Here is a 27,072-nt window from a genome sequence, read left to right on the forward strand (position 1 = left end):
AAATGTTACTCAGATACTGAGGAATTCAAGATGATTGCTAAATGCTGGGCTAGATGTCTGCGAAGGGTTTATATCAGAGTCCCATACTCGCCGGACCTACCGATAACCCGGCTGAGAGCCCCGTCCACTTGGAGGGGACTGGAGAGGCCTGACAGACTGGGCGGAGGCAGGGCTACTACTCCGGGAGACCTCTTTAAGGCAGGGGAATTGCTCTCCTTGGAGAACTTTAGAGCGGACTATAATGCCCCTAGGGGGCACTTCCTCTTGTGCAGGGCGGTTGCCGCGACCATTCTTCGTTATCGGAGAAACAGAACAGTCGAGCCGGCGGCTCTAGGCAGCTGTAGATATATAGCCCTCTCCTCAGGCACTGTCAAAGTGGTTTCCTGTTCGTACAGGGCCATTGGGGGGATTGTCGCCGCCTGCTTGAGAAGCTGTAAACTAACTGGAAGGAAGAGCTGGGCACCCTGATTTCGGAAGAGGCCTGGGACGCCAAACTCGATAGGGTGCTTTGGATGTCTCGAAATGCTTGTTTTACATAGATTAATTTTTACATGCTGCAGTGAGCATACTTGACCCCTGAGCGAAGCCAGCTGTATTTTCAGGTGGCGGAGGCAGGTTGTCCCAGATGCAAGGAGAGTGGGGAAGAACTGCTCCATATGTTTTGGAGTTTCCCCCGGCTTCATCAGTACTGGCTAGGGATCACAGAGCTGCTGGCTACTGTCCTGGATAAGAACATCCCATGCACACCAGGGCACTTTCTGCTGAGCTGGTTCCCTCATACCTCGAAAATTTAAGTTACCAGTAAGTTCCAGGATTTGGCTTTCTTATTGACAAAGCACGAGATAATGCGTAATTGGAAAACAAGGGGGACGATTACCAGGGTGGCATAGCGAGTTGGCAAAGTGGACAGCAGTAGAGGGAAAAGTGATGCTGAGGGAGGCAAATGGAGGGATTGGTTCCCTGGAGGTGGCGGCTGCGTGGGAGGCCCTGGTGGCTGACCTTCGGGCGGCCGCAGCAGACGATGCCGCATCACCTTGAGGGGCTCACCTGGAGACACACAATACCGGCATGAGACGACCCTTGTTGGGCCTGAGGATGTCTGGCTTCCCCCAACCCCAGGACTAAATTTCAGTTTGGATAATGAGACTGGCACTTGGGGACTGAACACAATGTGAAACCGGAGGACTCACCCGGGATATTACTGTTCCAGAAGCTTACTGTAGATGCAATCGAGGAAGAGGGGGTGAGGGTTGTGGGGGTTGTTTGTTGATGATAGTTGCTGTAGGCTAACAGGGGACATCATGTGTAGAAGATGTAACAAAATGCTTAGATATAATTGACTTGAAAATCGTGAACATTGTAGTGTTGCTCTTACTTGTGTAAGGAAATAATGCTGTAAGATCGAGTCCAGCTGGGCCTTCTGCTTTATTGAGAATGAATAAAACATGTTTAAAAAAAAAAAAAAAAAGGTACTATTAGTGTGCATCGAGCACTATGGGGGGGGTTTACAGCAACTGGAATTCTCAACCTTCTTGTGCAGAACAGAACCAGGCCACGTGACGAAAAACTTCAGGAGGGGTGGAGATTCGCTACTTCTCATGAATTTGTAGACAAAGTTAAAAATTGTCCCAGATCTTATGGTACCACCCCAAAGAGTAAAATCAAATTGAATTTTCAGAATCATCTACAAATATGCAAATATTATCTAATACTAATAAAATGTATTATCTGTCAATTGTCTTCATACATATTTGTTGGACTGTTTTGCTTATGCAGGGTCATCCCCAATCTTTTTGCCTCCTGCATCCTATTTTTTCTGACCTGTTGCTGTTGGCTTTTAAACTCTGAGCACTTTACCACTGCTAACCAGTGCTAAAGTGCATATGCTCTCTGTGTAAATTGTATTTAATTGGTTTATCCATGATAGGCATATTTGATTTACTAGTAAGTCCCTAGTAAAGTGCACTAGAGGTGCCAGGGCCTATAAACCAAATGCTACTAGTGGGCCTGCAGCACTGGTTGTGCCACCCACATAAGTAGATCTGTAATCATGTCTCAGACCTGCCATTGCAGTGTCTGTGTGTGCAGTTTTAACTGTAAATTCGACTTCGTAAGTGTACCCACTTGCCAGGCCTAACCCTTCCCTTTTCCTACATGTCAGACACCCCTAAGGTAGGCCCTAGGTAGCCCCAAGGGCAGGGTGCAGTGTGTGGTTAAGGTAGGACATATACTAATGTGTTTTATCTGTCCTGACAGTTAAATATGGCCAAATTCGTTTTTCACTGTTGCAAGGCCTGTCCCTCTCATAGGTTAACATGGGTGCTACCTTTAAATCTGATTAAAGTGTAGATTCCCTTTGGGAGCGGATGGACATGTGGAGTTTGAGGTCTCTGAGCTCACAATTTCAAAATACATCTTTTAGTAAAGTTGATTTTAAGATTGTGCGTTTGAGAATGCCAATTTTAGAAAGTGAGTATTTTCTTGCTTATACCATTTCTGTGACTCTGCCTGTTTGTGGATTCCCTGTCTGGGTCAGTTTGACAGTTGGGCTGGTTGCACCTCACACTAGACAGTGACACAAAGGGAGCTGGTGTGTAGTATGCATTTCCTGATGAACCATCTGTGCTAGGAGGGAGGGGAGGAGTGGTCACTTACACCTGAAAGGGCTGTGCCTGTCCTCACACAATGCCGTCTCCGATCCCCTGGTGAGTGTCTGGGGCCTGGCCTTGGAAAGGCAGGATTTCACATTTAAAAGAGACTTTACTTTGAAGTAGGCCTACTTCAATGGAGAAATTGGGTATAAGAGGGGCACCCAAAACCACAGACTTTAGAACACTTCTGGAAACAAGAGGAACCTCTGCCTGGAGAAGAGCTGAAGAGCTGAGGAAAAGTGCTGCCCTGCCTGTGACTGTGCTTTGTGGAGCTATCCTGCAGTTCCTGCTTTTGCCAGAGTAAGAGGGCAAAGACTGGACTTTGTGTGCCTTCCATCGTGTGAAGAAATCTCCAAGGGCTTGATTTAGATCTTGCCTCCTGTTGTTTGAAGACTTAGGGACAGCCAAGACTTTTCTCTGCCAGCACCTGGAGTCTCTGGAGAGACTCCTGCTCTGACAAGTGCTGCCCTATCCAGTCCCTGGGCCCTTGAAAGGAAAGCTGGTGGAAATCCAAGGAAATCGACTTCGGACGACTTCGGACCGACACCGCTGCTGAATCCGGTGATGCCGTCTGCAACCGACTCCGTGATCTTCCCTGGAACGCGACGACCTTCGCAGGCCAGATGCTGCTGCAGCCCCGCTGAAGTCCGCGACTCCGTGGAAGACGCCGCACCACGTCGTAACCGACGCCGCTCGAAGTGCATGGATTCAACGCTTCGCACAGACGCCGCGATCCCCGACTTCGTGCATCGACTTGTTTTCACTCTTCACCAAAGGTAAAGTACTTGGGGTTCTACACGACTCCGTGTCCGGCGCCTCTGGTGTTGGCTTGTTTGGGAAGGACTCCGTCACTAAGCCATGTTAACACCTCAGCGAAGCATTTTGAGTTTCTAAGCGCTATGTTTGAGTTTAATCTTTAAAAATTCATAACTTGACTTGTGTATGTTTTTTTTTGTCGTTTTGATCTTGTTTCGTTCAGATAAATATTTCCTATTTTTCTAAACCTGTGTTGTGTCATTTTGTAGTATTTTCATTAAGTTACTGTGTGTGTTGTTACAAATACTTTACACCTAGCACTCTGAAGTTAAGCCTACTGCTCTGACAAGCTACGAAGGGGGTAAGCAGGGGTTAGCTGAGGGTGATTCTCTTTTACCCTGACTAGAGTGAGGGTCCTTGTTTGAACAGGGGGTAACCTGGCTGTCAACCAAAGACTCCATTTCTAACATGTATTATCTGTGAATTGTCTTCGTACATATTCATTATGGATAATCTAAAACCCATGGCACAGTTTACTACTTGAAGGGTTGACAGGACTAGCCCTAGATACCAAGGGTCTGGATTTTCCATAGTCACGTGCTTGACATGGTACACGGGGATGCTGGAGCATCCACGTACCTAAGTGCAGAGTCGAAATGCAGCGAACACCCACAGAGGTGCACCTTGGAGAGTACCCACACATATCTGCACTGCATTTACTACCCCAACTGCCCCCTTACACTTCTACAAAAGGCTGGGCTAGTTGAGGCCATTAGGGTAGAATGGGGCACTAGAGCCCCCATATCTGTTGGGGGTGCAGAGTCTTCTAGACTTGAAAAAGTGTTTCACATGAGGAGAGAAATAGAGAACAGTAAAAGGGCATTTGCACATTGGAATTAACATTAGTAAGTCTTTAAAATTTTCTGCGCTATGGACAATCAGCAGTCCCAGGATGACAATCAAATTCCAGATTTATAATTCGACAAAATGAGAAATACTCTGGAAATCGGATGCATGGTTATATGGTATTTGAGTATATCTCTTTAAAAAACTTAAAACTGTATTTATTTATTTTACTTTCAGCGGATTGGTTCAATTGGGGAAATCAAATGGCTAATCCTTTGCTCGTATGAAAAAGTGTTGGATCAGTGGAAACGAACCAGCAGGCTCAGGGGTGTCGCTGTTGTCAGCAGTAATGCCGAAACCATATCTGCATTTCAAGAGCCGTCGCCTCCTTGTGCAGAGATGGTCACACTCATGGGGATCAGGACCAATATCCGTCCAAGGATAACTACAGCTGTTGTAAAAAAAATCCAAGTCTTGGAACAACCAGGGGCAAGTCTTCTGAAGCTGGAGACAGAGATGAATGGGAGTGAACGGCTCTCCCTCAGCGCAGGGGACAGCAAGAGCGCTCATCTCTTTCCTCTTCCCCAAATCTAATAGGACCCCGGTGTCCACGGTGAGTCCAGGATGGTGGAGGCAGGCCCAGTTTCCAAGATATGAACATGAAATAAGTGTATGTATAATTCATTTTAAAAGGAACTCATTTGCATAACCAAAGTTTGTCCTAAAACTATGACATGGTTCGAGGACCAAAGTTTGACATCTGAGAAGAAGACGATCCATGGCAGCTGCACAATAATAAATGACTTAAAATGTTGTGCACCAAAAATAATTCCCCTGAATCTTGAGACCACAGGGCCCATATTTGCGAGAAGGTTGCGCCATGCTTGCACCATGAAACGTGGCACGTGCCTGGCACAAACCTCTAAGTCATATTATGGATGCCACACAAACCCACTTTGCATGGCTTTAAATGGCTCCAAAAATATAGAGTAAGACAAGGTAGCGCAGATCACTGCATTGCTTTGTGCAAAGGGAGGCGTTCCATGGGCAGTTTGTCAGTGTTCCCATGCAAGTCTCATGGTTTTGACACATTTCTAGATTTACCAAACCTGGTAAACCTTGGAATGCGCCAAAAAGATACCCCTCCCCAGGAGAGGCGAACGAGGAGAAAGAACGTTATTTCTCCTAGTTTTTTTCCACTTTTTACGTGTGCTGGAAAATGCCTCTTTGGATTGTTTCTGTGCAGGAAGATGCCCCTTCACGGACAAAAACAATCCTAAGTGCAGCGCAGACATCCTTGCACAGTGGTGCAAGGGTGTCTGAGCTAGTGCTAGGCTGCCAAAGGGCACCAGCTCAGGGGGAAAGGACAGGAATGCACCCTAAAGGATAAATACATCGCATTACTGCCCATTCCCTGCGACTCAGGGCAGCGCAGCAAGGTGACTCATAAATATGCCTATGGTACTTTCTGGTGAAAAGTGATTAAAAAGACCTATGTTGGCTAAATACATTCGGAAATGCTTGTTTGGATGGCCGCAAAATCTAGCATAAAAAAATTGATTTTATTTCCTGGCAACATACTGAGATTCATGCAAAGCAACGAGTGAAGGTCAGCTGCGTTTGCATTGCTCAAACGGATAAAATTAGTACAGTGTAGTATTGTGTGTCACAAGCGTCACTCGGGGGTAGATGTACAAACATTTGCACTGGGTTTGCTTCACAAAAGTGGCACAAACCAGCACAATATTTTTTTTTCATTTACACTCCACTGCAAGATTTGGTTTGTACTGGAAAGTACCTTTAAAGTAGAGCAAAGCAGCTCTAAGTACTGCTTTGCATTACTTAGCACCAAGGGTGCATTACATCTGTAGTACATGAGCATTCCCATGCAACCACCCTTGCTTTTTGAAGCAAAACCCTATTTACTAACAATACTAGACAGGGTTTTGATACTAAAATTAACGCCATTTAAAAGGAGGCATTGAAAGGACAAATGTTTTTATTTCTCCTTTCTTTTCCAAAGTTGCGTGCGTGCTGCACCGTACAGCACACTTACAAAGTAGGAAAAGTTTTAAATTAGGTCTAAGCATAGTATTGTGTATTAGAATGGTGCCCTTCCAGTGCAAAACCTATGCTAGACTCACGCACACACCCTTACTCTATGGCGCTGAGGTTTATGCGTGCGCTCGGCAGCAAAATTCTATTCCAGAGCTAGGGAGAGGGGAGGAGTGTGCTATATCTCTGTAGATATGGCACTCTCCTGCGCTCTGTCACGCAACGCAGCACAACATTTTTGGCTGCTACGCTGCGTTGCCTGATAGTTTAATAAATCGGGGCCCGAGTCATAACAAAACTTGAGGGCCCTCCCTGCAAAGTACATGGAGGGAGCCCCCATCCCCCACACACCACCTACCACTTTTGGTGCGGGGGGCCCTGGATTTCGACCCCCGCACCACAACGGGCTTATGTTACGCCACTGCTCACACTATTCAAAGCCTTCCTAAAATCTGAAGCGATTTTTAAGGAGTGACTTCAGCTCCTACAGAGACACTCAAAGAGATCTAACCATGTTAATGCTCAAAACTTGCACTTTAAGCACACTTTGGTCAGCGTTCCTCTGAATGTTCTTGTTAGAAATGGGGTTTTTGGTTGGCAGTTAGGTTGCCCTCTGTCCAAGCAAGAACCCTCACTCTAGTCAGGGTAAGTCACACACAATCCAAAATCAGCCTGTGCTCACCCTCCGGTAGCTTGGCACGAGCAGTCAGGCTTAACTTAGAAGGCAATGTGTAAAGCATTTGTGCAATACATCATACAACACCATAGCATAACACCACAAAAATACACCACACAGTATTTAGAAAAATATATAATATTTATCTGGGTATCTTCAGGTCAAAACGATCAAAGATGCAATATGAATTTGTAAAGATATCACTGAAAAGTGATATAAAGTGTCTTAAGTCTTTAGAAAGTAAACAGAGTCTCTTTCAAACACAAAGTACCTGGTTTCTGGTGGAAAATCTCCTCAGAGGGCCACAAAGGAAGAGGTGCGTGGAAAAAGGGTGTGTGCGTCGATTTCTCCCCAGCACACACGAACTTGCGTCGTTTTCCGGCGCGCGGACAGTCTCTTTCTGTGGGTCGCGGGGATTACCAGATGTCCGGGGTCTGTGCGGGGATTTTCCTGCTTGTTTTCCGGCTGCGTGTCGTTCTGCGGGGGTGCGCGTCAAAGTTTTGATCTCACGGCAGGCGTCGCGTCGATTTCTCCTGCGGAGTCGGGCGGCGTTGTCCTTGCGAGGCCGTGCGTCAAAGTTTTGATCTCACGGCAGGCGTCGCGTCGATTTCTCCCGGGAAGTCGGGCGGCGTTGTCCTTGCAAGGCCGTGCGTCAAAGTTTCGGTCGTCCCGAAGGCGTCGCGTTGATCCGCGTCGGTGTGCGGCGTTTTTCTTGCCGCGGAACAAGCTGTGCGTCGAAAAGTTCGGCGCACGGAGCGTCCAAGAGGAAGAGTGAAGTCTTTTTGGTCCTGAGACTTCAGGGAACAGGAGGCAAGCTCTATCCAAGCCCTTGGAGAGCACTTTTACAGCCAGGCAAGAGTTCAGCAAGGCAGCAGGCCAACAGCAAGGCAGCAGTCCTTTGTAGAAAAGCAGACAGTAGAGTCCTTTGAGCAGCCAGGCAGTTCTTCTTGGCAGGATGTAGTTTCTGGTTCAGGTTTCTTCTCCAGCAAGTGTCTGATGAGGTAGGGCAGAGGCCCTGTTTTATACTAAGTTGTGCCTTTGAAGTGGGGGTGACTTCAAAGAGTCTCTAAGAAATGCACCAAGTTCCCTTTCAGCTCAATCCTGTCTGCCAGAGTCCCAGTAGGGGGTGTGGCAGTCCTTTGTGTGAGGGCAGGCCCTCCACCCTCCCAGCCCAGGAAGACCCATTCAAAATGCAGATGTATGCATGTGAGGCTGAGTACCCTGTGTTTGGGGTGTGTCTGAGTGAATGCACAAGGAGCTGTCAACTAAACCTAGCCAGACGTGGATTGAAGGGCACAACAAGTTTTTAGTGCAAAGAAATGCTCATTTTCTAAAAGTGGCATTTCTAGAATAGTAATATTAAATCCGACTTCACCAGTCAGCAGGATTTTGTATTACCATTCTGGCCATACTAAATATGACCTTCCTGCTCCTTTCAGATCAGCAGCTGCCACTTCAACAGTGTATGAGGGCAGCCCCAATGTTAGCCTATGAAAGAAGCAGGCCTCACAGTAGTGTAAAAACGAATTTAGGAGTTTCACACTACCAGGACATATAACTACACAGGTACATGTCCTGCCTTTTACCTACACAGCACCCTGCTCTAGGGGTTACCTAGGGCACACATTAGGGATGACTTATATGTAGTAAAAGGGGAGTTCTAGGCTTGGCAAGTACTTTTAAATGCCAAGTCGAAGTGGCAGTGAAACTGCACACACAGGCCTTGCAATGGCAGGCCTGAGACAGGTTTAAGGGGCTACTGAGGTGGGTGGCACAACCAGTGCTGCAGGCCCACTAGTAGCATTTAATCTACCTGCCCTAGGCACATGTAGTGCACTCTACCAGGGACTTACAAGTAAATTAAATAGTCAATCATGGATAAACCAATCAGTAGTACAATTTACCCAGAGAGCATGTGCACTTTAGCACTGGTTAGCAGTGGTAAAGTGCCCAGAGGTCAAAAGCCAACAACAACAGGTCAGAAAAAATAGGAGGAAGGAGGCAAAAAGTTTGGGGATGTCCCCGTCAAAAAGCCAGGTCCAACATGACCCCCTATCAGCCTAAAGCCAGGGGAGAACAATCACTATCCTGATGTACTTCCCTGTTTGAGGCGACAGAACAAGGACCCAGGCCCACAACAGCAGGGGCATGCTCCAGTTCTTCGCCTTCCTGACTCCAATTGGATCACTCTGTCCATACTCTCAGGGCCCACTAAGCCAACCCATGGGGAACATTTCTCCTTACCTGCGGATCCCATCTGTGCAGCACCTAACCTTACTTTGCTCACAGATGTATCCCAGGAGCAGGATAGTACCACCATGACCAACACAGTGGTGTTGCCCACTCTACCCCTGGGGTGTGACACTTGTCCCCTCCCCAGGGATAACTCTGTCCACCCGGACAGCAAGCCACAGTGATTACTGACAGCTGCCAGGGATGAGAGCCAGGCCCCAGGCCTCTCAAAGCTCTCCAACCACTGTGGCTGTGGAGAGTGGGGGGCGGTAGCCCCAGGTGCTGGGCACCCTTTAACCACTCTCCCTTCCACCAGGTCAGGGATGACAGCCTGAACCTGGTCCTCCCCTCTGGGGCTTTGTACCCTCCCTCCTGGAGCGGTACCCCCAGAGTCCAACATGGTCAGGGTGCTTACAGAAGTCACCCTGTACCATTCCTCCACCAGTGCAGGGCTGTTAACCTGCAACTGGCCCTCCAACCTGGGGCCTGTACCTTCAGGTTGGACTAGGGCCCGGGGTGAGGCTTCCCTCCCCCTGCCCTCCCTTCCGGGGTCCAGCACCCTCCAACTAGGAGTGGCCTCCTCAGAAGACAACATGGTGGGGGCACTGTTATCAGTAGCCCCTCCCTCCAGGTCCGGGGGGACGCCCTGAACCTGGTCTTCCAGCCCAGGGTCTGTACCCTCAGACTGGATCACTGCCTGGCAAACCAGGACTTCCTGGGAGGCACACCTACCCCCCACCAGGTCAGAGTTTAACCTCTGCACCTGACCATTCAACTCAGAGTCACCACCCTGAAGTTGAACAATTGCCTGGCACGCCAGGACTTCCTGGAGGGCACACTGACCCTCCACCAGGTCAGAGTTTAACCTCTGAACTTGGCCATTCAACTCAGAGTCACCACCCTGAAGTTGAACAATTGCCTGGCACGCCAGGACTTCCTGGAGGGCACACTGACCCTCCACCAGGTCAGAGTTTAACCTCTGCACTGGGCCATTCAACTCAGAGTCACCACCCTGAAGTTGAACAATTGCCTGGCGCACCAGGACTTTCTGGGAGGCACACCTACCTCCCACCAGGTCAGAGTTTAACCTCTGAGCCTGGTTCCCCAACCCAGGGTCACCACCCTGAGGTTGGGCAATTGCCTGGCACGCCAGGACTTTCTGGGGGGCACACCTACCCCCCACCAGGTCAGAGTTTAACCTCTGAACCTGGTCATCCAACTCAGAGTCAACACCCTGAGGTTGGACAATTGCCTGGCACAGCAGGGCTTCCTGGGAGGCACACCTACCTCCCACCAGGTCAGAGTTTAACCTCTGAACCTGGGTATCCAACCCAGAGTCACCACCCTGAGGTTGAACAATTGCCTGGCATGCCAGGAATTTCTGGGGGGCACACCTACCCCCCACCAGGTCAGAGTTTAACCTCTGAACCCGGTTATCCAACCCAGAGTCAGCACTCTGAGGTTGAACAATTGCCTGGCACGCCAGGACTTTCTGGGGGGCACACCTACCCCCCACCAGGTCAGAGTTTAACCTCTGAACCCGGTTATCCAACCCAGAGTCAGCACTCTGAGGTTGGACCACTGCCTGGTACACCAGGACTTCCTGGGGGGCACGCCTACCCCCCAACAGGTCAGAGCTTATTCCCTGAACATGGTTAGCCAACCCAGAGTCACCACCCTGAGGTTGAACCATTGCCTGGCAGGCCAGGACTTCCAGGGAGGCACACCTACCTCCCACCAGGTCAGAGTTTAACCTCTGAGCCTGGTCCCCCAACCCAGGGTCATCACCCTGAGGTTGGGCAATTGCCTGGCACGCCAGGACTTTCTGGGGGGCACACCTACCCCCGCCAGGTCAGAGTTTAACCTCTGAACCTGGTCATCCAACCCAGAGTCAACACCCTGAGGTTGGACAATTGCCTGGCACAGCAGGACTTCTTGGGAGGCACATCTACCTCCCACCAGGTCAGAGTTTAACCTCTGAACCTGGGTATCCAACCCAGAGTCACCACCCTGAGGTTGAATCTTTGCCTGGCATGCCAGGACTTCCTGGGGGGCACTCTCACCCCCCACAAGGGACACACCATCCCCAAGGGCCACACAAGAGTCTGGTTGGCGCAGGTCTCCCGACCTCTGCCCATCCGGCAGAGTCTGGGTTTCCCCCAAACCAGAAACGGTTTCACCTGGGTCATTCCTGGGGGACTCTGCTCTCAGAGCTGTCCCCTGACTCTCAAGGTCCTCCACTGGGGTCTGCAACCCCCTCTCAACCCTATGTCTGGACTTCTGCACCCCCTCACTATGAGGGGTACTTCCAGACACCAGAACTGTTGGGATGCTGGCTACAGTGACCCCCCAAAGTTCTTCTGACACTGCGGGGCTTCCCTCAAAAGGTGGCCCTACGGTACAGGCTAGGCTTCCCTCCTGGTGTTCCCTCATGGAACCCTCTAGGACCTGGGACCTACCTGGGACACTACAATCCTTTCCCACCACACTCGGTTGGGAACCACCTAGACCACTCCCTTCAGGAGCACCCTCAAATGCCTCTTCAGACTCTCTGGTACTCACCCAGAAGTCTGCCTCCATTGTAAGCTCCCTGGGGTCAGAGAACTCACACTCCACCTGGTGTTGGCATAGCTCTGGAAAATAAGGACCAGACATATGCTCTCCAGCAATTACATCACTCTGCCCTTCACATGTATTAACCACAGTACCCTTCACCCAACCACCCAGTAACTCAACCTTGGAAAAGCACTCTACTTCGCCCTCCTGAGACTGGTGAGACAGTATCTGTCTGTCCCTGACACTCAACCCAAACTCTTCTGGGATGTCTCTACACTCTATATCCAGGACGTCCACCAGGGGGGAACCCTTTTCTCTGTCACTCTCTGCTAGAGTCAGTAAAGTGTCCCTCCCCCCAGTAGGAATATGACTCCCTGTGCCAGTTCCCCAATCCTTCTCAGGGACCCTGTGCATAACGGGAACTACCTCATACCCTTGAACCGCCTGGGGTGTGTCAACTCCCTTCTTCAAGTTGGGCACCACATCTCTGGGCTTGTGCCCTTCTTCAGCAGTACTGGATGCAAGATTTTTGCTGCCACCATCTGAACTGGACTCAGCCCTTCCGGCCTCCAGTTTCAGCTCTTTACAGCTCAGCTCTTGAGCTGCAATCTTTTCTTCTTCCAGGGCTAAGAGACTTGCTGCCTCAGCCCTTTCAAGCTGCTCATCTAGCTCTTCTAGACACCACTCTAGATCTAGGAGCCATTCATCTCCCACTGGTTCTCTTTCCTCATCTGAGTAGTCTTCCTCCTCATGTGAGCAGTCTTCCTCCTCATGTGAGTAGTCCTCCTCCTCATCTGAGGGGTACTTAGTCATTTGGTTTCTTGCTGCCTCTCTCTCTGCCCATCTTTCCTCCCCCTAGACTATGTAGTGATGGAGCATCTCCGCCTTAGTAGATCTCCTTGCTACAGGAAGGCCCCATTTTCTGCAAAGCTTCCTTAGGTCAGCCTTAGTGAGGTGGTCCGTACGAACAAAGAATGAGTAGGTACACAATCCCATTTTGATAAGATCTTATCAGCAAAAACCAAAATCCAAAGTCCAAAATATCAATAGTATATCCAGGAGGACATCAGAGAACCAAGAGCCAAAAAAGATGAAAAATCAAGTTGACCTTCAACTGTGGGTAGGTAGTGAAATACTTAGCTACTGTATGTCACTGCACAAACACAAGTCCTATCCTCACCGCTGATCACCAATGTTAGAAATGGGGTTTTTGGTTGGCAGTTAGGTTGCCCTCTGTCCAAGCAAGAACCCTCACTCTAGTCAGGGTAAGTCACACACAATCCAAAATCAGCCTGTGCTCACCCTCCGGTAGCTTGGCACGAGCAGTCAGGCTTAACTTAGAAGGCAATGTGTAAAGCATTTGTGCAATAAATCATACAACACCATAGCATAAAACCACAAAAATACACCACACAGTATTTAGAAAAATATATAATATTTATCTGGGTATCTTCAGGTCAAAACGATCAAAGATGCAATATGAATTTGTAAAGATATCACTGAAAAGTGATATAAAGTGTCTTAAGTCTTTAGAAAGTAAACAGAGTCTCTTTCAAACACAAAGTACCTGGTTTCTGGTGGAAAATCTCTTCAGAGGGCCACAAAGGAAGAGGTGCGTGGAAAAAGGGTGTGTGCGTCGATTTCTCCCCAGCACACACGGACTTGCGTCGTTATTTTCCACGCGGGGAAGTCGGGCGTCGTTTTCCGGCGCGCGGACAGTCTCTTTCTGTGGGTCGCGGGGATTACCAGATGTCCCGGGTCTGTGCGGGGATTTTCCTGCTTGTTTTCCGGCTGCGTGTCGTTCTGCGGGGCTGCGCGTCGAAGTTTCGATCTCACGGCGGGCGTCGCGTCGATTTCTCCTGCGGAGTCGGGCGGTGTTGTCCTTGCGAGGCCGTGCGTCAAAGTTTTGATCTCACGGCAGGCGTCGCGTCGATTTCTCCTGCGGAGTCGGGCGGCGTTGTCCTTGCGAGGCCGTGCGTCAAAGTTTTTATCTCACGGCAGGCGTCGCGTCGATTTCTCCTGCGGAGTCGGGGGGCGTTGTCCTTGCGAGGCCGTCAAAGTTTTGATCTCACGGCAGGCGTCGCGTCGATTTCTCCCGGGAAGTCGGGCGGCGTTGTCCTTGCGAGGCCGTGCGTCAAAGTTTCGGTCGTCCCGAAGGCGTCGCGTTGATTAGCGTCGGTGTGCGGCGTTTTTCTTGCCGCAGAACAAGCTGTGCGTCGAAAAGTTCGGCGCACGGAGCGTCCAAGAGGAAGAGTGAAGTCTTTTTGGTCCTGAGACTTCAGGGAACAGGAGGCAAGCTCTATCCGAGCCCTTGGAGAGCACTTTTACAGCCAGGCAAGAGTTCAGCAAGGCAGCAGGCCAACAGCAAGGCAGCAGTCCTTTGTAGAAAAGCAGACAGGTGAGTCCTTTGAGCAGCCAGGCAGTTCTTCTTGGCAGGATGTAGTTTCTGGTTCAGGTTTCTTCTCCAGCAAGTGTCTGATGAGGTAGGGCAGAGACCCTGTTTTATACTAAGTTGTGCCTTTGAAGTGGGGGTGACTTCAAAGAGTCTCTAAGAAATGCACCAAGTTCCCTTTCAGCTCAATCCTGTCTGCCAGAGATCCAGTAGGGGGTGTGGCAGTCCTTTGTGTGAGGGCAGGCCCTCCACCCTCCCAGCCCAGGAAGACCCATTCAAAATGTAGATGTATGCAAGTGAGGCTGAGTACCCTGTGTTTGGGGTGTGTCTGAGTGAATGCACAAGGAGCTGTCAACTAAACCTAGCCAGACGTGGATTGAAGGGCACAACAAGTTTTTAGTGCAAAGAAATGCTCACTTTCTAAAAGTGGCATTTCTAGAATAGTAATATTAAATCCGACTTCACCAGTCAGCAGGATTTTGTATTACCATTCTGGCCATACTAAATATGACCTTCCTGCTCCTTTCAGATCAGCAGCTGCCACTTCAACAGTGTATGAGGGCAGCCCCAATGTTAGCCTATGAAAGGAGCAGGCCTCACAGTAGTGTAAAAACGAATTTAGGAGTTTCACACTACCAGGACATATAACTACACAGGTACATGTCCTGCCTTTTACCTACACAGCACCCTGCTCTAGGGGTTACCTAGGGCACACATTAGGGATGACTTATATGTAGTAAAAGGGGAGTTCTAGGCTTGGCAAGTACTTTTAAATGCCAAGTCGAAGTGGCAGTGAAACTGCACACACAGGCCTTGCAATGGCAGGCCTGAGACAAGGTTTAAGGGGCTACTGAGGTGGGTGGCACAACCAGTGCTGCAGGCCCACTAGTAGCATTTAATCTACCTGCCCTAGGCACATGTAGTGCACTCTACCAGGGACTTACAAGTAAATTAAATAGTCAATCATGGATAAACCAATCAGTAGTACAATTTACCCAGAGAGCATATGCACTTTAGCACTGGTTAGCAGTGGTAAAGTGCCCAGAGGTCAAAAGCCAACAACAACAGGTCAGAAAAAATAGGAGGAAGGAGGCAAAAAGTTTGGGGATGTCCCCGTCAAAAAGCCAGGTCCAACAGTTCTGGAATGAATTAGAAAACTACACATCAGTAGCAAACACTTAGAAAATCATCCAGTTCTGAGAAAGACTATAGTAAAAGTGTGTAAACACTTCAGAGGCACTGAACCTGATGGAAGTGCATGTATCGGAGGCCAGCGCTATGACGGACATGCCGGCAAGGGTTTCCAGTCCTTAAAAAATAATTGATGACTTGATTTGTAAAATAATAATTCTTGAAAATATTATTTTGTTCAATACAGCCACAATATCCTTGATAGGTGAGGGTGCCATCTCCTGAGGTAAGCATTCTGCAGTGCCACAAACTGTGGTCTGCAACTGCCTCTATACACTAAGGCACTGATACTCAAAGTATGGCCCGGGGGCCGCATGCGGCCCTCCTGACCTTTACATGCGGCCCCTGGTCAATAGCAGCAATGGGCTGCTGTTTACCCAACTCAGCACCAGCATACAAAGATGCTACATAAACAGGAAATCATTTATTTAAAGGTTAACGAAGTAAAAGAAAGGAACACCTTCATTTTAAAGACATCTTGCAGCAAAAATCACTTAAAAATTCAAAACGGGTCCTTTTATTTACAAGCAGAACCGTTTCACCTTAGTACATCAGATTATATATGTGCATTCAAAAGTATTTCTTTTTTAAAGTGATAGTTTCAAATATGGATTTAGGAGCATTCACCTCCCCACAATGAGACCAGTGAACTAAGATGCAAGCCAGTTGTTACGTGCACTCTTTGGGTGGCATGGGTTCTTATTTACATGAACACCATTATAGTTTATTAAACCAAACACAGGACAACGTTTTGTATGGTGCACATCCTGAAGTCGTGTATTTTAAGGCCCTCTTATATGTGAAAATGAAGAAAAAGGAGGGCTATAGAAAAACAATTGACTAGAATCACACAATTTGGTTAAGTGGGAAGCTGGGATTAATCCTAGGTTTTCTGGTTACACATTGTGCAGTTCAGCCACTAAATGTTTATGCTTTGCTTCCCCTACACCCTCGTTACCGACAAACCCCCTCTTCCTCCCACGCCACCCCCAAGCCCCTCACTGCTGGCGTTAATGTGGCCCTTGGTCACATCGCAGACCAAAGATTTTGGCCCCTGGGAAAATGTTTGTGAGTACCCATGCACTAAGGCATTCTAACACTTTTCGTCAAATACTGCCCTCGCAAATGGGCTGTTGTGCCTTTTTCAGACCAACAAAGGGAATACAAAGGCGTTCTCCTTTCCCTTTGAGAACCACACAGGCTACATTTGATGTCAGGCGTAGTTTATGTTTTTCACGTTATTGGTGCCAAGGTTCCTTGAGAATGGCTGCACCATTTGAGAGGTTCAAAGGTCGCGTTCAATGGTCTCCGACACCCCAAGGCCATCAGTCGCCCATAGTCCGCCTTTGTCTGCTTCGTTTATCATGAAGACAATGGAACGCCGGGATGGACTTTAGGCATTCTCATTGGCAGCTGGGTCCCATGGAAACATGGTGACGTGTGCGTACCTGCGTTGGTTGGCAAATCAAAAAATGTCAACCTCAGCGCCAAGGATAGTGTCCTTATGCCATTTTCCTGTGCAATCCCTACACTGTAGTAATGAACACAATAAAACATGGACAAAAATATAACATCAAGGTTTATTCTCTCGACCTGAGGATTTAGAACTGAAGGTCACCTAGGAGTGGGTAGTCAATTACTCTCCGTGCGAAAGGAATATTTCGCACAAAGGTGCGAATTGTCATCATGATACTTCATGAATAAATTAGGTCGTATTAGTAGTCGGTAGATTTTATATTATTAATGGTATGAAGATAAGAAAATACATTTTATTGAGGAGTTCAGCTCAAGTGGGGCAATGACTTATAATGCAATAAATTAGCAAACGCAATCATTCTATAAAGTAAATTACATGGAAGCAAGCATTCGATTTTCAAAGCAAAAAAGCTTTACATGATTGGCAATAAAATAATAATTTATTAAAATGTTGTTCTTACCCCAGTATAAAGAATGACCCCGGTACATATTTGGTGGGATGTGAAACTCAAATATAGACTCACTCAGGACAGCATAGCGCCATGAGGGCGCCCTGTTAGTGCTTTATTTTGAAATGGCACAGCAAAACAAACTTAATGCAAAATGGTTACTTTGTGTTACAACCTGACCTGACCAAAGGGGCAACAGTTACCAAGATCACACATGCAAACTGAAGTCTCATTCCGTAGTGCGCCCATCTCCATAACTCACAATACAAGATTGAAAACTATTCTAACTCACTTGTGCACCTGCACTTTCATCTGCTTCCAGGTGGTTTGTAGCATCTTGCAAGAAATATACCCACACCTTAACATTCACAACAACACACTATGATATGAATAAACTATAACCAGTGACAAACATCGTTAAAACACATTATTTACATATGAAAATAAGGGGGCATAGTTTAGACCAAACATATGATAAGAGCGCCTTAGAGATTCCAGTTCATTGATGTAACTGGAGTTCGGACAAATGTAAAACTCATGCATCAAGATGTGTCAAGTTAAAAAACTTTGGGCCAAATGTACAAAACATTTTTACAATCGCAAACGGCCCGATTCATATGGCCAGATTCGCAGAATCGGACTGTTTGCGACCAGAAAAATGCTTTTTCAAATGTACTAAATGCGATTTGGTAACTTGTTATGAATCACATTTTGCAATTGCGATTCAGTATTTGTAAGTAGATTTTATAGACCGCCTTACTAAATACTGAATCGGTATGGTTTACATCACGGTTTTGTGATGGAATTCCAGTCGCAATACAGTATACTTTACCACCATTTTAAACTGGTGGTGACCCATTCTCAAAGGGGTAGCTAGTTCCCATGAACCACTGCCTACTCCTAAAAATTGAAACTCCAAGGTTTCATTTATTTTTTATGCATCCCATTTACCTTTAAGGAAAATGGGCTGCATTTTAAAAAAAAACACAAGATGGCTTTATTAAAAAAGCCATCACAGACATGGTGGTCTGCTGACCTCAGCAGGACACGATCCTTGTGACGGCTGTGATTCCGAATGGGTTGCAAACTGTGACCTACCTCATTAATATTCATGAGGTACGTGAATTTACGACCCACATGGAATTCTTAAATGGCACTCAATTAATTTCATAGATTAGGAATACAGATTTCCTAATTGCAATTCAGATAGTTTTGCAATTAAGAAATCGATATTCGTAATGTTTGTAAATCCGACCCTTATTGGTTCTCGAAGGCTGCAAAGTTGTGTAAATGTCCCAGCACTAAAGCAATCAAAAGTTTTTTGGCACAATAATTTTGTCGATAAATGTGGCTCTTTACTGGAAATAGTTAATTTCTGTAAGTACTACTTCTGCAGGACTATTTATTGCAATTTATTTTTTACCAGAGTTTCCAAATTGCAAACAAAGAAAAAAAGTTCATAAAGTTATTTGTGTAAAAATCATTTAAACTTTTGAACTTTGAACACTATACTTGCAACTGAATATAATGAATGATTAGAACATCAGGTCGTTTTAGGAAAAAGTCCTAATATATCAGCCTTCCCATTGCCTGTGTCACACCAACATATTTGCCTCTTCTATTCTCAAACCCAAGTCACATGACCAGCCATGTAATGGTAGAAGTTGTACAAGTAGACCAACCCCTCAAAGGGATTGTATATTCTTAGACTTACCCATGCTTGCAATAATACTGTGTACAGGTAGCCTGGACGGTCCATCGTACAGTCCACCACCTGAAAAGCCCTTCTTCTTCTGCTTCTCCTCTTGCTTGAATATGAAAGCCGAGTTCTCCTCTTTGGTGATGTTGATGTAGAAGCAGGTATCTGAAGCAGCCATGATGTGCCTGGGCCCAGGGTTTAGGAGGATGCTCTTATTGTCTTCCCTCCTTGCACCAATCAAGCACACACCATATCTAGATCCAAAAATTTAAAATCCACATTCAAGGCCATATACAAAGACATCAGAAAACAGTGACTATGACAAATAAGCTTTGGATTTAGAATCCCAGACTTCAGATCTTGCTGGATTGATCCGGCTAGATCCATTCCACAATTACAAACAAGCAACCTCAGAAAAAATGTGTTTAATTGTTTTTGAATCCACACGGTGTAGTGTGGCAAAAACATTTATTTTGTGACACTTTTAGACCCACCTGGTGTTCAATGTTGAAAAATTTGTGATGGTTGTCAGAAAAATGGAAGCCAGGTGGGGCGGTCACAATATCATGCTGAAAGACTGACCTATCAAAGAATTGCATCCACCATGTCAACCACCACTATGTCATCAAGGTCAGTACCTAATGACAATGAATAGCCAGTAAAGGAAAGAGTCACGTATGCCAGCTCAGTAAGTGGCCAGAGAAGACTTTGAACAGCATTTCCAGCACCCCCAAAATGACGTATTGCTCTCTACTGATGGACAACTATCCAGAAACCAGTGTCTAAAGTTACACAGCACTGGCTGCATGAACATGGATGAAAAACGAATGACTGTTACTGAAGTAAGCGTTATCATGCAATGCATTTACCATAATGCATTGGGGTGAATTGAGTGTTATGTTGTGAGGCAGTGTGCCCCACCCTCCTTTTATATAAGGCAGCTTGTTTATTTTTGGCAACGTTTTGGCTCACCACTCAAAAGTGGAAGTCTACATGCATGATACCACCTATTCTGAACTACAACTTTTTTTAGAAAGTGACATACTTTAATCCATGTATAGTAACAAGAAGACTGAAGATGCCTTTCGGATTCTGGCAGGTAGTCCACCTGGGCCACTGGGGCTGCAGAGGTCCCATCTCCATCCTACCCATGGCAAAGAGCCTCACCTACACAGATAGAGCAGCCTCCGAGGTAGTTCACGTCTGATAAAAGTGCCCCAACCAACACAATTGTTGTGCTTCGATGAGAAAAGTAACACTGGTCGGGTGCCATGTCATGCCACTTGGCATCCCTATTTGTTTTTTTAGAAAAAACTTAAAAACTTGGGTCTTATTTATAAAAACAATATTTCAATTCCCTTTACACGATGAGAATATTCTACCCACAATTGGGACCACTGATGAATTTTTCTACCGAGGTCTGCAGTGCAGCACTGACCAAGGCAGGGAAAATCTGCATCAGGAGTTCCACCATGAATAGGGTTGACCTCCAGAAGTACAAAGGGCAGTGGTTCTGTGGCGGATGGGCCACCATCAATGACCTTGTTTGAACCAAGCCTGCATAGGCTCCAACAGCGAGCAATCAGTGATGGCCTCATTTTTCAATGTGGCTTTGCATGCTGTCCCATTGCCACGCCCTAAACAACTCCATTCTTCTCACATCAAATTAGTTTCTTCCAGGATGGCAATTATCTTTATCAGTACAGAGAGACTTATTGAGAGTCATTATGTGATTAGTTCCAAAATCACAGGAATCAAAGATGTAAATATAAAATGAGGATGAATTTGTGAGCATCATGAGTGCCCATGTGAACTTTATTTTGCACTGGAGAGTAAAATATAGGTTGGTGTGTGTGTGAATTGGAGAACCTTCGCAAAGCATCATCAATGTTTCATTGCAGAAGTAGGATACAGTTTCTTGTACTGAGATAACACTGGCACCCAGCAGTGGCAGCTGCAAATGTCGAAGTGGGGAGTAGGAGAGGGGAAGGGGACGACAAGGGCAGATGAAAACAAAAAAAGAAATAAATAAAAAAGAAATAAACCTACCTTTTTTGCCATTCCCGTCAACTCCTGCTGCTTGCTCCTCTTCTGGTAAGAGCACATGCTCCCCAGCATCAGGACTGGTCTGAGTGGCAGTGACTGCCGCTCAGACACAGCCAAGGGTCTGTGCAGTTTCTCCACCTCGGCTGTGTACACAGCGGAGCTGGAGGAACCGAAGTGCGCATGTGTGTTTGGCCGGCCTGAGATGGCTGGCCAAACACACATGCGCACTTAATGCACTCTTCTCTTCTCTACCATCCCACCTCCCATGGCCAGACCCAGCCCCTCCCTGTACTGCTGGCTCTACAATATTGTAACTATTGTTTTATTTTTCATCTCCTGGCTTTTGACCGGGGTGGGGCGATGCTCCTCTGCCATTTTGGAGGAACCGCCCCTGCTGGCACCACCGATATTCAATATATAGATTATTAGTAGGTAAAAAATGCCCGCAGTTTTTGGAATTTTTGGGTTAAGCTTATTAAGCAACATTCCCGAATTTACACCATAACTCCACTTCAGGTAATTACACATAATTCGCTGTAAAACGTTTTTGCAAATGGCGCAATTCATGATAAAACGTTTGCATGAATGTACAAGAACAGAACACAAGCTATTATTTGTTGTACTCTTGTTTAAATGCATTCTCATGCCAAAAATTGATAAGCAAGTGCGCTTGGATTAAAAAAATAGCAGAAAATAGCCGTTTGCTTTAGCATTTTGCCAATATAAATCAATGATAACACGACACAGTCTTAGCTATGATGCAGGCCCCTGGATTTTGGGATGAGGTTTTGGAAACTCACTTTTTGTGCGCGTGGAAGGCAGCGTAGGTGAAGCTCTTCCCTTCGTGCTCCTTGAAGAACTTGCTGTCTCCCATGCGGATGTGGTAGACTTCATTTCCGGAACAGCGGCCGTACATTCTCTGCCATTGCTCCGGCGACTGTTGTCCCTCCCTGCAGGGTGAGGAAGGAGAGATACAACACTCTTAGGAGAGCATCTCATGCTCTGATCCAAAACCACAGAAGCTTCTTAGTGGAGAAGTCTGAAGAGCATCACCACTGGTGGTCCTCCATGTCCAGCACATGCCTCCTCCAGCCCAGTGCACGAGACAAAGGGCAAAGGCACCCGTAGTCTCCCAGTGGCTACTACACATCAGTACCTTCACAGACAGGCCACAACCACATTACAAGCTTCTGTTAGCGTGTGGCGCCATGGAATTCTTTTTTTAGCGATTTGGCTGATGGTTATGAGGACAATTAATATTTATATTTTTAAATGTGAAAATATTTTAGAAATGTATATTGTGAAATATTTTTGAATGAAAAAAATAAACCATTATGAAATGTGATAATGTTCTTGAAGGTCAATTATCACGATGCTATCCACATATATAAATGTTAAAATAATTGTGGTTAACGAGAAACAAAATGAGAGACGTCCTTTTACAAAGATCAACAGCTTGTGCCTAAATACACTCTTTAAAAAGAGGCCAGGTCAATTAGATAATACTAGAAATAATATTACGCGTTCTTTCTGAAACGCACAGCCACAGCCAAGATGATGTCCTTGTTCACTTAAGTATTGAGGTACATGGATATGTATGTGCATACATGCTAGGAATGATTAGGGAGGACATAGGGGACAGCACACCTGCACTTTGCGGGAGCTATTACGGAAGTGTGAGGAGGGTTTGCATATTTTAATAACTGTTTAATATAGAAGAACCTGCACTCCTTGTATACACGTTTGTCTCTGATTTCCTTATTACAGGCGACTTGTGCCCTCTCTAGAAAATGTAGCAGCTCAACTGTAATAAGTTATTACTGTGCTTTTGTGAAGTCATAATGCATGCTGCTCCAGCCAGCAGCTAAGGAAAAAGGCATGTCACAGATCACCAGTGTCGCTGTGTTTAACTAAAAAAGGAGAACTGCCCTTTCCTTCTTCTGATCCATTTTTCAAAAATGAGCAGTGATGAGCAGAAAGGAGATACATTGGCAGCATATTTGTTGTTGTGCACACTATGGGTCATTCCTGGGGACCAAATTATTAACTTCTTTTTGTGTATTCAATTTTGAACCACAGATTTTACTTTCATTCTTCATGTCCTAAGCCTTACAATCTCTTTCATATTTATAGGTAATTAGCAGTTTCTGTATGGTCTCCCCAGATGTTTGTTAACGCTGTGCATTTTAAACATGATTAAATAGGCTTATCTCAAACTGATATATTTAACTTGTCTAAAAAAGTCCCTAGTATATAGTGTAGTTCCACTCAGGGCCTGGCAGTTAAATTCCACTTGTGGACTGCAAGAGCTATGTTGTCATCCACAGAGTGGGCCGGGAAACTATGGTTTTGGGTCTACTATGTGTAACCTGACTACAGCAACCTAAAAACCTGTGTTCACACATCTCAAGATAGACCTTTTTGACAGGCAAGAAACCCTGCTTTCAATTGTTAATGCCTCCCTTAATTCTCTCTTTTTGCCCACAAGGTAGGGTGTCTGATATTTAAAAGTGAAACATGGCTGAAAATAAAAGAAACCTTGCAAATGTACAGATTATAAACTTCAATCTATAACTTTTGTAAATAAATGGCAACAAAAGTAATTCAAGGTTTATTTTTACTATTGAGTAAACATCCAATTTAATGGTAAAGTATGGCTTTTAATAATTAGGCAAAACAGCTTTTAGAAAGTTACCTTTTACCTGCCTGAACCTATAGTAGGCTAATTAGCATTGGTGTACTGACAGATGGCCTGCACAGTGCTTGGCCTTAATGAGGTGCGAAACTGCTCCCAGAGACAATGACCTGGGTGTAGAGAGGTGTTTTTCTTTCCCTTGCAGGAAGATCAGTTAGAGTAGGCCCAGGAACGTAAGGCCCAGGAACTTAAGTGCCTGCCTTTTTATGAGTAAATGTAAGTTGAGACTTGAAGAAGACCACCCTTTGTAAGTTGAGAGTGATAGAAAACCCAGTAGCAGAGGAGAAGTACCCCCAGAACTGGTTTTGATCAGCGAAGATGGGACTGCTCATTTCCCTTGCCATACTTCAGGGTGGACACAGAGGCTCTGCGCGAGAAAGGAATGGCTTCACAACCTAAAGTTTAGGAGTAAGGCACACTATGGGACTGTTTGCAGTAGGGGAAACAGGAACTGTGGCAAAAGTGGGTGGCATAGACCCTGGAAATTTTCACTCCACTGGCTAGGGGGAAACCAAAAGTTACCCCCATCTACTAGTAGGTGCCAGACATAAATGTGGCACCACAAGACACCCCCCTCAGAAGATTTTCTGGATTGGCAGAAGAACAGAAGGGGGCTGGACCTGCTGTTTGTGACCTGAGAGCAGCCCTGAATAGATAAACCTGCTCCATCTTGGACCGAGGACAAAGAAGTAGAATTCAAGGGTCAGTTAGCTGACCTCTTATGTAGTTACAGAGACATAACAACCTGCAAGAGGCTTTGTTCCTGAAGTGACCAGCTGACCAGTACCAACTGAACTGAAACTTGCTGATGGCCTCAGCTGGAGTGGCACCTATGTGCTGTTCCTGAGATCCTGGAGGACTTGGAGGTGAGCCAGAAACCTTGAAAAGTTGGGACTTCAACAAGTTGGATCCAAGCCCTCCCGAGCTGCCAGGAGCCCTCGCAGGAAAAGTGTTTAATTTTGATGCACCATTCTCAGATATAGTTTCAGGCTTTCCTAGCTGTAAGATTCCAGAAAAAAGTCAGAAGATAAAATCTTTGACCAGGATGAACCTGCTTGGTGTATCCAACTTGTGCTCCGTCACAGTGGGCCTGAAATCTTGCCTGGGTCCTGGTATACTGTTCCCATAGACTATCATTGTCTCTTATTGCTTTTACTCTATTTTCTGAGTTTGGTATGGAATTTCTGTTTGATGTATTGAATTTATTACTGTTTTGATACTGCATAAATACTTTACACCTTGTCCTAAATTATGCCTGTCTGCTCTGTGCCATAGTTACCAAGGGGTTGAGCTCAGGTTCATTTAGTCCTCCTGGCCCCTCAAGCGCCACTACTCCTCCACACACAGAACTCCTTGCTCTCAACCCAGGCCAGCACTCCGCCTGCGCCCAGGCCAACCCCAAACACACATATGGACCTTTCACATGCCACTCATGCCATTTCTCCTGCACTCACACCAACACCAGCAACACCAACAAGCACCACAACAACACCAAACCCCCCAATCACCTCAACTGCATCCTCCTTAACACCCGCTCCGTCCACAAGCACGCCATCAAGCTTTGGGACCTGCTCACCACAAACTCGCCTGACATGGCCTTCCTCACTGAAACATGGATGAACTCCTCATCAGAACCCGACATCGCCATAGCCATCCCACAAGGTTGCAAAATCACCCATAGAGACCGCACCAACAAACCAGGAGGAGGTATCACCATAATACACAAAAACTCCATCAAAATTTCCACCAACACCAACAACACCCTAGACAGCGCAGAACACCTACACTTTCAAGCACACATCAACACCAACACCACTCTAAGAGGAACCCTCATCTACAGACCACCAGGACCCCACCCCCCCATTCTGTGACAGCATCGCCGATACTATCAGCTCCCACGCCCTCACCTTCACAGACTACATTCTCCTTGGTGACCCTAACTTTCACCTGGAAAGCACCCACAACTGCAACTCCATGACCCTGCTGGACAACCTCGCAAACCTCGGCCTCAAGCAACTGGTCACCTCACCCACCCACTCAGCGGGACACACGCTAGACGCCATCTTCACCTCCAGCAGCCTCATCACCTTCACTCACACCACCGAACTCCACTGGACTGACCACCACTGCGTCCACTTCTCCTTCCTGAAAGCCACCACCCACCACCAACAGCACCCTACCGCAAGTGGAACAAGATCTCCAAAGAACACCTGATCTCCAACCTCGCACAAGCTCCACCTCCCATCACCAACGACCCCAACACTGCCGACCTCAACCTCACACGATTGCTAGAAACTTGCGCAGACTCCCTCGCCCCTTTGAAAACAAACAACAACACTCACACCATCAAGACCACCCCCTGATTCACCACAGAACATCAGTCTTCCAAACGAGAATGCCGAAAAATTGAGAAAGCCTGGCGCCAAGAACCCTCAATGAGCAACTTCTCCACCCTCAAAACAACCATTCGCAAACACCACCAACTCATCCGGACCACCAAACGGTCCTTTTACAAATAACGCAAAGACAATAACATGCACAACAGCAAGGAACTTTTTGCCATCATCAAAGAACTCACCAAACCCAAATCCATCCACACTCCCAAGACCTCTGCAACTCCCTCTCCAACTACTTCCTCCGCAAAATCGCAGACATACATGACAGCTTCACATCGTCAGCACCCACTATCACCATCACCGATACAACCAACACCACAACACCCTGCCGCACCAACCTACTGAACACCTGGACCCCCATCAACGACAAAGAAATCGGCTAAACCATGAGCTCCATCCAGTCAGGCTCCCCAACAGACCCTTGCTCCCACCAAATAATCAACAAGGCCAGCCAAATCATCGCTCCCCAGCTCTGGGCCGTCATCAACAGTTCCTTTGACACTGCAACCTTCCCAGATATTTGGAAACACGTCGAAGTCAACGCTCTTCCAAAAAAAACAAAGCAGACCCTGAAGACCTCACAAACTACCGACCCATTTCTCTTCTCCCCTTCCCCGCAAAGGTCGTGGAGATGATAGTAAACGTACAACTGTCTCGCTTCCTAGAAGACAACAACATACTCGACGTCTCCCAGTCTGGATTCCGCAAAAACCACAGCACGAGACCCCCCTCATCGCCTGCACAGATGACATCAGGACCAGATTGGACAAGGGCGAGACCGTCGTCCTAATCCTCCTAGACCTCTCTGCAGCTTTTTACACTGTATGGCACCAAACCCTCCGCGCACGCCTTTTCGAATCCGGAATTCACCACAAAGCCCTGGACTGGCTCACCTCCTTCCTCTCCGAAAGAACCCAAAGAATTCGCCTCCCTCCTTTCCGGTCTACAGCCACCAA

General features: G+C 46.8%; 1 protein-coding gene across 5 annotated transcripts in view; it reads right to left on the bottom strand.

Moving 5' to 3' along the window:
- KCNT1 (potassium sodium-activated channel subfamily T member 1) overlaps positions 1-27,072 on the bottom strand; it is a 1,355,573-nt gene that overhangs the window by 219,462 nt on the left and 1,109,039 nt on the right. For all 5 annotated transcript variants that reach the window (XM_069241642.1, XM_069241641.1, XM_069241643.1 and 2 more), the window contains exons 17-18: positions 21,826-21,975; positions 18,995-19,233 (exon numbers count right to left, since the gene is read on the bottom strand). In XM_069241642.1, the coding sequence (XP_069097743.1) occupies positions 18,995-19,233; positions 21,826-21,975 (389 nt within the window). The remainder of the gene's footprint in view (positions 1-18,994; positions 19,234-21,825; positions 21,976-27,072) is intronic.

The sequence above is a fragment of the Pleurodeles waltl genome, chromosome 6 (genome assembly GCF_031143425.1).
Source record: "Pleurodeles waltl isolate 20211129_DDA chromosome 6, aPleWal1.hap1.20221129, whole genome shotgun sequence".
NCBI classification, from domain to species: Eukaryota; Metazoa; Chordata; class Amphibia; order Caudata; family Salamandridae; genus Pleurodeles; species Pleurodeles waltl.